A 12,268-nucleotide genomic window follows, 5' to 3' on the forward strand; every position below is an offset into this window, starting at 1 on the left:
CTGGTGAACTCTGGTTCACTGGAACCTTGGCGCTCTAGCTGCTGTTGAACTAACACTCCCATCATTCCCAGCTACATTAAATTGTGGCTGACGATGATGGACATTGTAGTTCAACAGCAGCAGTCAGGGACAAGTGGAGGATTGATTTTGTTTGTTTGTCTGTCTGTCAGATTTGTAAGCTGCCCCAAACTTTCATCTCTGGCCGGTTAACAACAACATAAAACAAGTTAAAACATACACAAAAATCTTAAAACAATTTAGGCAATCTAAAAATTAAAAACAAATTAAAACTTGAAAATTTAAAAAGCTGAAAAAGCTTGGCTGAAGATGTGGGTTCTCAAGTGCTTTTTAAAAATTGTCAGAGATGGGGAGGATCGGGGCAGCAACTGAGCAGGCTTGTCCCTGTGTGGCTGCCAGCCGAACTGGCGACAACTGGAGATGGACCTCTCCAGATAACCTCAGTGGGCGGTGGGGGTCATAATACTCGCTGGGGCAGTAGACATGATTGAGCCTAAGCATCCTCTCCAACCCGCTGCAAAATTGGCCCTTTGGTATACAGAAGAACTACAGGGGCTGAAGCGGCAAGGTAGACGACTAGAGTGCAAATGGAGAAAGACTTGGCTCTAATCCAACAGGTTGCAACACAGAATACATTTGAAGATCTATACTCAGGCAATATGTGTGGCAAAGAAGAAATTCTTTTCTGTCTGTATTGTATCCACAAATTCACATCCAGCGGAGTTGTTCAGGGTTGTAAGAGGGCTAGTATGTGCCCTTCCTCCTTTGAATCACAATCTGGAACCATTGATTACCTGCTGTGACGTGTTTGATGGATTCTTTCTGGGGAAAATCTCTATTATTCGGGCTGACTTAGATTCAGTCTCCGCAATTACTTCAGTGTCTGATGTAGAGGTGTCTAGTGATTCCTCTTGTGTGGTTAGGTTGCATCAGTTCCAGTTTGTGACTCCTGAGGGCATGGACAAGCTGCTTAGAGTGGTGCGGCCTACCACCTGTTCTCTTGACCCTTGCCCATCATGGCTTATACTATCTGGCGGGGGGGGGTTTATTTATTTATTTATTTATTTATTTATTTATTTATTAGATTTACCGTATTTTACGGACTATAAGACGCTACGGACTATACAACGCACCTTAAATTTAATCCAGTTTTTGAGAGCTTTCCTTCTCTGAGCTTTCTTTCTCTGAGCTTTCCTTCTCCCCTCGCCTCCATCTCCCCTCCAAGCCCTTCCACCGCGCCCCGCTCTGTCCTCTTGCTTTCGTTCTCTTGCGGGGTGAGCAGCAGCGAGCCCACGTTGGTGACCCGTGGCGGCAGCCGCTGGTTGTTGTTCATCGGGGCCGCCGGCGGGCAGCAGCCTCCCTCACTGCAGAAGCATCGGAGCGGCAACCGGAGGGAGCCTGGGGAAGGGGGCGGCGGGCGGGCTGACCAGGACGCTCCCGGCAGGCCCCAGCGAGAGAGGAAGGGAGGTGGGAAGCGAATCCTCCCTGCTTGCCCTTCCTCCTCCTCCCCCTCCTCTCTTTCCCGACAAGCCCAACTTGGCAGCAGCTTCTCTCACTGCAGAAGCATCGGAGTGGCAACCGGAGGGAGCCTGGGGAAGGGGGCGGCGGGCGGGCTGAGTAGGACGCTCCCAGCAGGCCCCAGCGAGAGAGGAAGGGAGGTAGGAAGTGAATCCTCCCTGCTTGCCCTTCTTCCTCCTCCTCCTCCCCCCCCTTTCCCAACAAGCCCAACTTCCAACTTCTCCCCGGAGTACAAGATGCACCTGAATTTGGGCGGTTATTTTTCAAGGAAAAAAGTGCGTCTTATACCCCGTAAAATACGGTATATACCGGCCTTCCAATACGGCTCAGGGCGGTTCATAACATGATAAAAACAATTAAAAACAAATTAACAATTAAAATCAAACTATTAAAACACAATAAAACCAATAAAACAGCTAAAAACCCTGGAAATCAGGGCAACAATTTAAAACAGTTTAAAACAATCATTTAAAAACTCTGGAAGGCCAGGTCAAATAAGTACGTTTTAAGGGCTCTCTTGAAGGACAGCAATGATCTCAGATTACGAATTTCTGCCGGGAGTGCATTCCATAGCCCAGGAGCAGCTACAGAGAAGGCCCGCCTCTGCGTCGCCAACAGACGAAGTGGTGGCAACTGGAGACGGACCACCTCAGATGACCTTAACGTGCGGTGGGGATCATGTAAAAGAAGGCGCTCTCTTAGATAGGGTTGTTGTAGGAGGCCTGGTAGAGATCATAAATGCTTCTCTGAGGAAGGGAAGGATGCCTCCTTGTCTTAAGGAAGCAATTATTAGACCACTTCTGAAGAAGCCTGCCTTGGATCCCTCAGAGTTGAGTAACTACAGGTCTGTTTCCAACCTTCCTTGGCTGGGCAAGGTAATTGAGAGGATCGTGGCCTCCCAGCTCCAGACAATCTTGGAGGAAACTGATTATCTAGACCCATTTCAAACTGCCTTTCGGGTGGGCTATGGGGTAGAGACTGCCTTGGTCAGCCTGATGGATGATCTCCAGTTGGGAATGGACAGAGGAAGTGTGACTCTGTTGGCCCCTTTGGACCTTTTGGCGGCGTTCGATACTATCAGTGTCAACCATAGTATCCTTCTGGAGCATCTGAGGGGGTTGGGAGTGAGGGGCATTGCCTTGCAGTGGTTCTGCTCTTACCTTTCGGCAAGTTCCAGATGGTGTCCCTTGGAGACTGTTCTTCAAAATCTGAACTCTTGTATGGTGTCCCTCAGGGCTCTGTATTGTCTCCGATGTTGTTTAACATCTACATGAAACTGCTGGGAGAGATCATCAGGAGATCTGGTGCAGAGTGCTATCAGTATGCTGATGACACCCAAATCTATTTCTCCATGTCAACCTCATCGGGAGAAGGCATAACTTCCCTAAATGCCTGCCTGGATGCAGTAATGGGCTGGATGAGGGATAACAAATTGAGGCTGAATCCAGATAAGACGGAGGTACTTATTGTGCAGGGTCAAAACTCGGGAGATGATTTTGATCTGCCTGTTCTGGATGGGGTCACACTTCCCCAGAAGGAACAGGTGCGCAGTCTGGGGGTGCTTCTGGATCCGAGCCTCTCCCTGGTGTCTCAGGTTGAGGCGGTGGCCAGAGGGGCTTTCTATCATCTTTTGCTGATACGCCAGCTGCATCCGTTTCTTGAGATGAACAAACTTAGAACAGTGGTACATCTTCTGGTAACCTCTAGACTGGATTACTGTAATGTGCTCCATCTGGGGCTGCTTTTGTACGTAGTCCAGAATCTACAGCTGGTTCAGAATTGGTCTCAGAGATAACCCGGAGACCAACCTGGCTGCTGCATTCTGAACCAACTGGAGTTTCTGGACTACATACAAATGCAGCCCCACATAGAATGCATTGCAGAAGTCAAGTCTGGAGGTTACCAACATATGTACCATTGTTTTGGAGTAGTTCATCTCAAAACAAGAAACAGGCACAGCTGGCGTATCAGCCGAAGCTGAAAGAAAGCTCCTCTGGCCACTGCCTCAACCTGGGATACCAGGGAGAGGTTCGGATCCAGAAGCACTCCTTGACTGCATACTTGTTCCTTTTTAGGAAAGTATGGCCCCCATTAAAACAGACAGATCAAAATCTCTGGAATTCTGAACCTGCACAATAAGTACCTCCATCTTATCTGGATTCCATTTATTCTCCATCATCTAGCCCATTACTGCTTCCAGGCAGTCATTTAAGGAGGTTATGCCATGTTCTGATGATGTTATTTATTTGATGTATATATCACCCTTCCAAAATGTCTCAGGGCGGTTTACAGCACGGTAAAAACAATACCAGGGTGAAGCCTGGGTCCAGGACTACTCCCAAGCTGTGCTCCTGCTCCTTCTGGAGGAGTGTAACCTCATCCTACACAGGCAGAACTAACTCACCCCTCAGATTCTGAGCCCCCACAGTGAGCACCTCCGTTTTGCTTGGATTCAGCTTCAGTTTGTTATCCCTCATCCAGCCCATTACTGCCCGTAGGCAGGCATTTAGAGAATGAGTGCCATTTCCTGAAGATGAAAATGAGAAGTAGATTTGGGTGTCATCAACATACTGATAACACCCAGCACCAAATCTCTTGATGACCTCACCCAGCAGTTTCATGTAGATATTAAAAAGCATTGGTGACAGAATCCATGTTGACATGGAGAAGTAGATCTGGGTATCATCAGCATACTGGTAACACTGCCCCTTTTATGAAGCAGTAAGAGGATAAACACTGGGCCAGATTCCTGATAAATTCACAGCTTCTGAATCTGATTGGGTTAATTACTTGTTGGTGGTTATGTCGCTATGTTAGTTATCAAGTGGTTGTTTTCACCTTGTTGTCTTTTAAAATTAGAAGGAAAATTGTATCTCTTAAACCTTCTAGATATCTGGCTAAGTTGTAGTTTTAGGATTAGCCCTAGTACCCATTAGATTTATAACTATGTTTAGGCATATGGTTAGGAGAGGAGATCTGGTCTTGTGGTAGCAAGCATGATTTGTCCCCTTAGCTAAACAGGGTTTGCCCTGGTTGCATATGAATGGGTGACTGTAAGATATTCCCCTCAGGGGATGAAGCCGCTCTGGGAAGAGCAGAAGGTTTCAAGTTCCCTCCTTGGCATCTCCAAGATAGAGCTGAGAGAGACTCCTGCCTGCAACCTTGGAGAAGCCACTGCCAGTCTGTGAAAACAATATTGAGCTAGATAGACCAATGGTCTGACTCAGTATATGGCAGCTTCCTGTGTTCCCATTTAAGATTGTTATAATTTTATTTGCATTTTATTAAGCATCTGAATTCTTCTTCTTTAACTATGATGTATTATGTTTTATGCCTATGTTATGATATGTTGTGTTATGACCTGTGATTACAACAACAAACTTAAGGTTGCCCACCCCTACTGTAAATGAAGAGAAGTTCAAACTTCAGAATGAAGAACGGAGAACTCCTGTTCGAGCAGACGATACTTAGCTACATGAACCAATGGTCTGATTTAGCATTTAGCTGCTTCGTGGGTTAAGCTTCCATGTGTTCAAAAATTAATATTTTATTTCCTCACCATATTCCACTCTATAGATTAAGGAATCAGGTCAGGAAATAAACACAGGGACCCATGAAGGTTCCTTATGCTGCATCATGCCCTTGGTCCATGTGTCTATTCTGATTGACAGCAGCTCGCCAAGAATGCCGACAGAGGGCTTTCTGGCTCTTCTGCCCAAGTTCTTTGAGGTAGAGATGTGGGGACCTTCTACTGAGGATCTTCTACTTGTAAAGCATCTCCTCTGCCACTGAGCTACAGACCTTTTTTAACCTTGTAAATTCATGGAAAATCACTGTGGCAGCATGAAAGCTGGAAGGCTTATTCTCAGCCCCTTCAGTGTCTGCAGGCATTTTGTATCAGGAGAAAAGTGTAGGGAATGGTGAAAATGTAAGCTAAGGGGACAAAATGGAGAAAGAGGCGGATACATACCGGCTATGGGTTTCTGGTGTATGTGCAAAGCAAATCTGTCAAAAGAAACAACATAAAGCTTTTATTCTTTGTTAGCTCTTAGCCCATGTCATGTGTTCTGGTGCATGTAAGTTGTGTTCTCAGGAAGCTTGTCATACATTAGTTTGTCTTACTGGCTGTGTCTGCAAAGAAGCCAAGTACAGAATGGGTATGGAGTTCAGGTTATTTAGTAGGCAAATATCCATTAAAAAATAAATAAAATAAAAATATATCCATAAGGCTAAGGAACAAGCTTGCATTGCTTTTACTTGTATTTTTATTTTACTTTTTAAATAAAGCATACTTCTCATTAAGATGGTTTCAGCTGACCTTTGGGCTTTTTTTTTTTTAAAGCTAAATACAACACAAAAGAGATAAATACTGTGTTTCAGTGCTCCCAACCTCTGAAATTTGGACACAAGGCTTGCTGTCCATGCAAGGAACTGACATGGCCTCATTTCCTGCATTCATTGTGGAACTGTCTCAAGGAACCTGTTGAATTGCAGATGTATTGAAACACTTCTTATTGGTATCAACCGCATCCTATCTATTCAAAATATTTCTATGTTGCCTTTTGACCTACAGTAGTTTACAGCGGCACTACACCCCCATAAAACACAAACCTCAATCTATCCCATAATGCAAACTACTCAACCACCCCATATTGCCCAGGCAAAAAAGAATGGTCCTGATTAACACAGCACTAGTGCTGCTGATGAGTTCATCTTAATGCTGCACTTGTACTGGCACATGTACAGATATAGGGGGGAAGAAAACTTTGATGACCTCCCCTTCCCTGGAAGTGCTCTGTGCCACTCAAAAACATGTCCCTGAGAGTCGTGCAGCCCTCAGGGACATATTTTTGTGTAGCACATAGCGCTTCCAGTGGACACACAATCTCACCCCACACACGCAAGTGCTACATTAAGTCAAACACAGCAGCAGCACAGCACTTAGTTGAATGTCGGCCAATAATTTTTACCTGGTGCTTGAATGCTAGTAAGCAGGTAGGTACCTGGTAAAAAGGTACTGCAGTAAATAGCTGGTGTAACAATTGACTATTTCCAGTAAGCTGTTTTGGAGCATTTGGAGCTACTGCTGGCCAAGGTGTCTCTACTGCAAGCCACGAAAATAGTATCCTGGCTTGGCACTGTTTTTCCACACACACTTTCCCCTTTGTGGGATGCAATCTAGTATATTATTCAAGGTGTCTGTGTATTTGGAATGCAGAATACTTTGCAAAGACTTTTTTACTGCTCCTTTCTGGCTAGGAATTACCTTCCAGTGCTCATCACAGACTTGACTGCTGAGGTGGCAAGGTGGCACATAATAGACTGAAACTGCCAGGCCTTGCTTTTGAATGACTAATCAATTTTAATTTTCTTCTAGTCGGGGCAGTTCAATGAAGATATGATCCCAACAGTGGGCTTCAATATGAGGAAGATCACCAAGGGAAATGTTACAATAAAGGTAAGATGCAAGATGTTAGGTATGGCATGTAAGACTAGCTTAGCATGAAAGACTATGGCATGTAAGACTAGCATGCAGACTAGCTTAGAGGTGTAAAGAAACTCAGTCAGACTAATGGGATTTGGTTCACATTACCTGCTTTTGAAAATGATCATCTTCTTCTATGTGCTATAACATGTGGGCTTTGAAAGACAGGTTAGAAATGCATGTAATAGGAAGTATAGGTTATTTGTCTCCACTGAAAGGTTTCTAGTTAAAGTGTTAAACTGTTGGGGGATTTTTGAATGCGCCCCGCCCCCCTTAATTAGATACCCTAATTCTTCTGCAGACTCTCTGGAAGTTCAAATTTCTCTCTGCTAGGAGATGTGAATCCTAAAAGGGGTTTTCCATTCTGAATAGCAGCAACACCATCTAATGGTTAACCCAACATCTTTATGCCAAGAGGATATTTAATATCCTTTTCATGTGTTTTGGTTGGGAAAACACGATGCTGTATTGAATTAGTATAGTCACTAGTTGCATTACTATGGAGGGGGATGTTTTGGGTACAGAATTTCACAAAGTTCAGTAAATCATAATTTGCAATAGTAAGCACTAGGATATTTTGCTAGCCCTTCAGATTGTTTCCTTAGCCTTGGAAGGGTGTGGGTTGAGGAGGGAGTGTGGAAGAGCATGCATGAAAGGAGGACATAGGGTTGGGCTTGCGAGGTCTTGCATCCTAACTCTCATATTCATTCTTGGTTGCTGCTTCTTATCTCTTCACAGCTCTGGGATATTGGGGGCCAACCTCGTTTTCGTAGCATGTGGGAGCGGTACTGCCGTGGAGTCAGTGCCATAGTGTAAGTAGTTCCCATCTGTGCTCTTGGGTCTGCTGTCAAGCTCTATAACTGCTGCACACTGGTTGTCCTTTATGCAGAAGACATGGCATAGTCCAGAATGGTTTAAATTGCATACACTCAAGAGAACAAGCTGCATAGGCCAAACACGTCGGAATGCTGGGAACGGAAGATCTGTGCATCCAGAAGTTTAGAAATTTTGTCTAATGAAAACATAGAGCTGATAAACTCAGACTTACAGCATCTCTTACAGTGTGTTGAGCTGGCAGAGTTCTTTGTTGCTTAACTTGCCTTTTTAGCTGCATTTCCAGCATTTTTTACTGGTAGGCTAACCGTAACTATACAACCTGCTCTCTTGCGCACATGCAAGTGATTGCTGCTTGAGTTAGTGTGGGGCCACAGTTGGTGGTGTGACTAACTAGTATTTTCCCGCATTCAGTTATCAAATGAAAACTGCCTTCTATCATATGATCAAGACAATATGTGAATGTAATTTAAAGGCAAAAACTAATCTGAGTCAGTGAAGTGCCTTTTATATGAAGCTCTTTAGTTTCTATACTCAGACAACTAGCAGAATAAGTGGTTTTTTAAAATGTAATAAAAAGTTGGATTAAGCCAGTCAAATGAGGCTTTTCTTAATAATCCAACTAAAGGAATAGGAGGTTTTAATAATACGGAATGGTTTATTTTGAATCTCATCTTTAAAAAGAAAAATATCTACTCCCTCTACTGAAAAGTTGGTGATAACTGCTAAAAAGCTTAGAAACCTTTGGCGTGGACATATGTTGCATTACATTTGAAAACATGAGCTTAAACGTGCACATCTCTCCTGTACTCAAAACATTTGGTAGAACTGATTAATACACATACTCACTTGGAAACAGGCAGATGGATAAAGCTACTTTCTGCTGAGTCAAACCACTGCTTAATCTAGCCCGTATTGTGTTCTTGGGCTGGCAACATCTCCCTAAGGTCTCGGTCTTGTTTCCTAGGTCTCTTTCCCAGCTCTGCTGTTTGGAGTGTATTAACTGGAGAGGCCTAGGTTTTAATTTTGGACCTTTGGACTGCACGTGCTCTACCACTAAACTATGTTTCCTCCCCATATGAACATCCAGTATCTTACAGTTTTTGTCTGTCTTCAAGCTGTGTCTTAATCTATTCTACAAACAATTCTTGAATATTGAAGGGGCTATTGAGGATGCTTCTAATGTTGGAAGTGTGTCCTTCTGTCTTGTGCATGAGACTCACTTTCACAATTCCCTCCATCACCTTGATTTTGGCCCTTGAAGAGATGCAAGGATCTGGTTCCTGAAAAATGTCCTCTGCCTCTTCGTGATACATTCCCCCCGGCATCCTGAACCAGCAGCAAGTGTCTGCTGGCTTCTCTATTCAGAGACCGAAGTCCATATATGATTTGGTGTCTTTCAACTCTAAGGCTTGTCTTGTCTGTTTTATAGATGTGGCTTCACTTCGGAGCTGAAGTCAGGTTCCTTTGTGCATTTTACAGTGATGCAACGAATTTTCATTGGATGCCAGAGCTCTCTGGAAGTACCTTGTCTTTGAACTGTGTGTGAATGCCCCATACTATTGGGCTGATAGTGGTGTGTGTGTGTTACAACACGGTCTTTGGATGGCCACTCGATCTGCACTGTTCTCATAGGTCACAAGTAAAACACTGCTTCTGTATAAAGACACCTTCACACAAAGAGTTGCTTGTTTAATCTGCTAGAGGCATGGAAGGCAGCAGGAGGAAGCCTCTTTGGGCTCCCATTGAGATCAAACCCTGTCTGTCTATAGGCGGTGGGGCTGGGCCAGGCCCTTGTTGGCAGCTGCAGACTCCTGCGCTCTTGCTGAAAGACCTCTTGTCCGTGCTGCTGCTGACTCTCCAGTCCAGTTGGTGCTGCTTTTTCATGAAACCCTCTTTTTATTCCTTTGAGGAACCTGGTACGGGTGGACAGACGAGCTGCCAGGCGTCCTGCTGCTTTCTGGAGGCTGCCTTCCTCCCTCGGATTTAACCCGTGCAGCGCTTTCTGTAAAGCAGGCGTGCACAACTCAAATGACCTGGTGGGCCGAAACCGACTGTGACTTGCCTCATGGGTGCCAAAGCCAATTTTTAGGGTGCTGATTATTAAAGTAACACTTAATATCAATCAGTTAATTAAATCAAAATAAAGAAGTTTTTCTCATAATGAGAAGATTACACTTTGATTTGAAGGGAAGCGGGGGAGAAAGAGGGCAAGGATGGGGCAGGAGGCTTGGCTTGAGAGAGAGGGGGGAGTGTGTGTGTAGGCTTTATGAGAGGAGCTACCCTGTCCCACCAAACCTCCATGCTTTTTTTCATTTCTACTGCCTCGTGGCTGAGGGATGGCTGCCGGGGGTGAGGGGGGGTGAGCCAGGAGTGGCCTTTCTCTCCCCAGTGGTGGCGGCTCCTCCCACTCCCAGAGCGACACAGGGCCTGCCTTTTGGCCCCACATCTCTTCCCAACTGCGAGGCACTCCTGCGCAGTGGGAAGATTGCTGCAGCTCCTAAGGCTAAACATTTATTTTTTAAAAAATGGAGGTTCAGGTCAGGAGGGAGGGGGGAAGCAGAATGGCCTCGCGAACCGCCTGCAGGCCATCTGTTGTGCAGGCCTGCTGCGAAGGGACTGCCAAGCTTTGCTCCCCCATCCGGTATGAATTACCTCGTCGTCCCTTGCTTAAGTAGAAGTTTGGAAATGAAATGTCATGCAGCGTGTGTACCCAATCTGGTACTCCAAGCTGGTTCAGTCCCCCCACCCACCTTAAGCTTCCCGCTATCACTCCTTCTGACTACAGATTTCCTGTGCCTGGGCTGCCTACCTGTCCAACCCAGTCAGGTCTCCTGCAGATATGAAGCTGGCTTATACAGTCAGACCATGAGTCCATCCAGCTCAGTATTGTCTATACTGACTAGCAGTGGCTTTCCAGGGTTTCAGACAGGGGTCTTTCCCAGCTCTCCCTGCAGATGTTGGGGATTGAACTTGGGACCCTTCTGCACGCACAGCATGTGCTCTCTTACTGAGCTCCTGTCCCTTCCTGCAGATCGTTGTGTGGCTGGTAAAGCCCTTGTCTCTGGCTCAGTGCTCTGCCCAGCCCTTGATCTTCTTAGCAGGGTCTTTTTTGCGGTTGAGCTTGGCACATCTGTTATGAGCCTGCATAACAAGAGCGCTCAGGCTTGTTTTATACAAATGGTTTTTCTGCAGTCATGTATGGAGATAGAATCCTCCACTGCTGTGTATGCCTCTCTCTGCCTGCCCTGCAACCTGTAACATTCCAGCTTGGCGCCTAAATTGATTTTCCTATTCAGCAGTGGGGAGAGAGGCTACAGTCTATCGTGCCTATCCTGCCACTGAAGCATCTGCCTGCACCTAGGCTAGTGTGTGAGAGAGGGTAAATATTTTGTGGGAAACATTTGGAAATTTGGTAGGAAGACTTGGGAGTGTATTGGATTATGGTTTTAACTGACTAGATCAATTTGTGCACAAGGGTCTGGTGCGAGCATAGTCTACACATGTGCAGTAAAAGCACATCATTTGGAACTGGGCACAGAATTTGACATCCTAAAAATTTCAGCTTCCACTTTTTGTTGTTAACGGGAGTGGGTGGGACCATGCTTCTGGCTGTAGTAACTGCTAAGATTGGTGTGAAGGGACGTGAGCAAAGCCTGCTGAAAACCCAAAATGGAGCTTTGTAGGATTTCCACCGGTCAGGAGATGAGGCTTTCATGCCTTGCATGAGTGACGGCCATGAGTATTAGAAACAGAGGAAAAATACAGAAAATGAGCAAAAGGGGAAATTTCCTTAAGCAAGTGTGTGAGTGTGCGTGCGTGTCACACCCAGCCCTGCAAATAAGCTGCTTCTATGCCTTGCTTTGGAGAAAGGCCTTATTGGTAGGGATATATAGATACCACACTGATCAGTGGAGCAATTTCAGAAAGGAAGATGTCTGCTTGCACTGCTGTTTTCTGTTCTGAATCTACTTCTAATCAGTTTCATCTAATGAGGGATTATGAATGCACGGTCCCTCATTCTGGTATTATGAGAGAGGAAAAACTGCTCTGTGCCCACTTTCTGTGCTTTACAGGAAAGGGCCTTTTTAATATGCAAGAGCTGCACATTAAAAAGTGGACCGAAATTGTTTCATGTTAAGAGGCAACCAAATTAAATTGCTTTCCTACTGCCAAAGTCAATCTTAGCTTCTCACCCTTCAGCTTTAGGCTGCTTGGAAGAGCAAGGTTGCTGTGGGTTTTGGAGGGCCCTCAGGCAAAGACCTGTGAGGGTATCCCAAATGATGGGCTTTCCATTCATCTCTCTGATCATGTGCATGCATGCTCACCCCACCCACCCCGGTTGGTGCCAGATTGCATCTTCCTTCACGCCACCCACAAACACAGCAGGAGCACTGAAGGGGACTCATCCAT

At 45.4% G+C, this 12,268-nt stretch overlaps 1 protein-coding gene across 1 annotated transcript in view; it reads left to right on the forward strand.

The window, feature by feature from the left end:
* The window catches only part of ARL8A (ADP ribosylation factor like GTPase 8A), a 58,983-nt gene that overhangs the window by 32,046 nt on the left and 14,669 nt on the right, over window positions 1-12,268 (forward strand). The window contains exons 2-3 of the mRNA XM_053244789.1: window positions 6,914-6,994; window positions 7,760-7,833. Coding sequence (XP_053100764.1) covers window positions 6,914-6,994; window positions 7,760-7,833 — 155 coding nt within the window. The remainder of the gene's footprint in view (window positions 1-6,913; window positions 6,995-7,759; window positions 7,834-12,268) is intronic.

This window comes from Hemicordylus capensis, chromosome 4 (genome assembly GCF_027244095.1).
Source record: "Hemicordylus capensis ecotype Gifberg chromosome 4, rHemCap1.1.pri, whole genome shotgun sequence".
In the NCBI taxonomy this organism is placed as follows: domain Eukaryota; kingdom Metazoa; phylum Chordata; class Lepidosauria; order Squamata; family Cordylidae; genus Hemicordylus; species Hemicordylus capensis.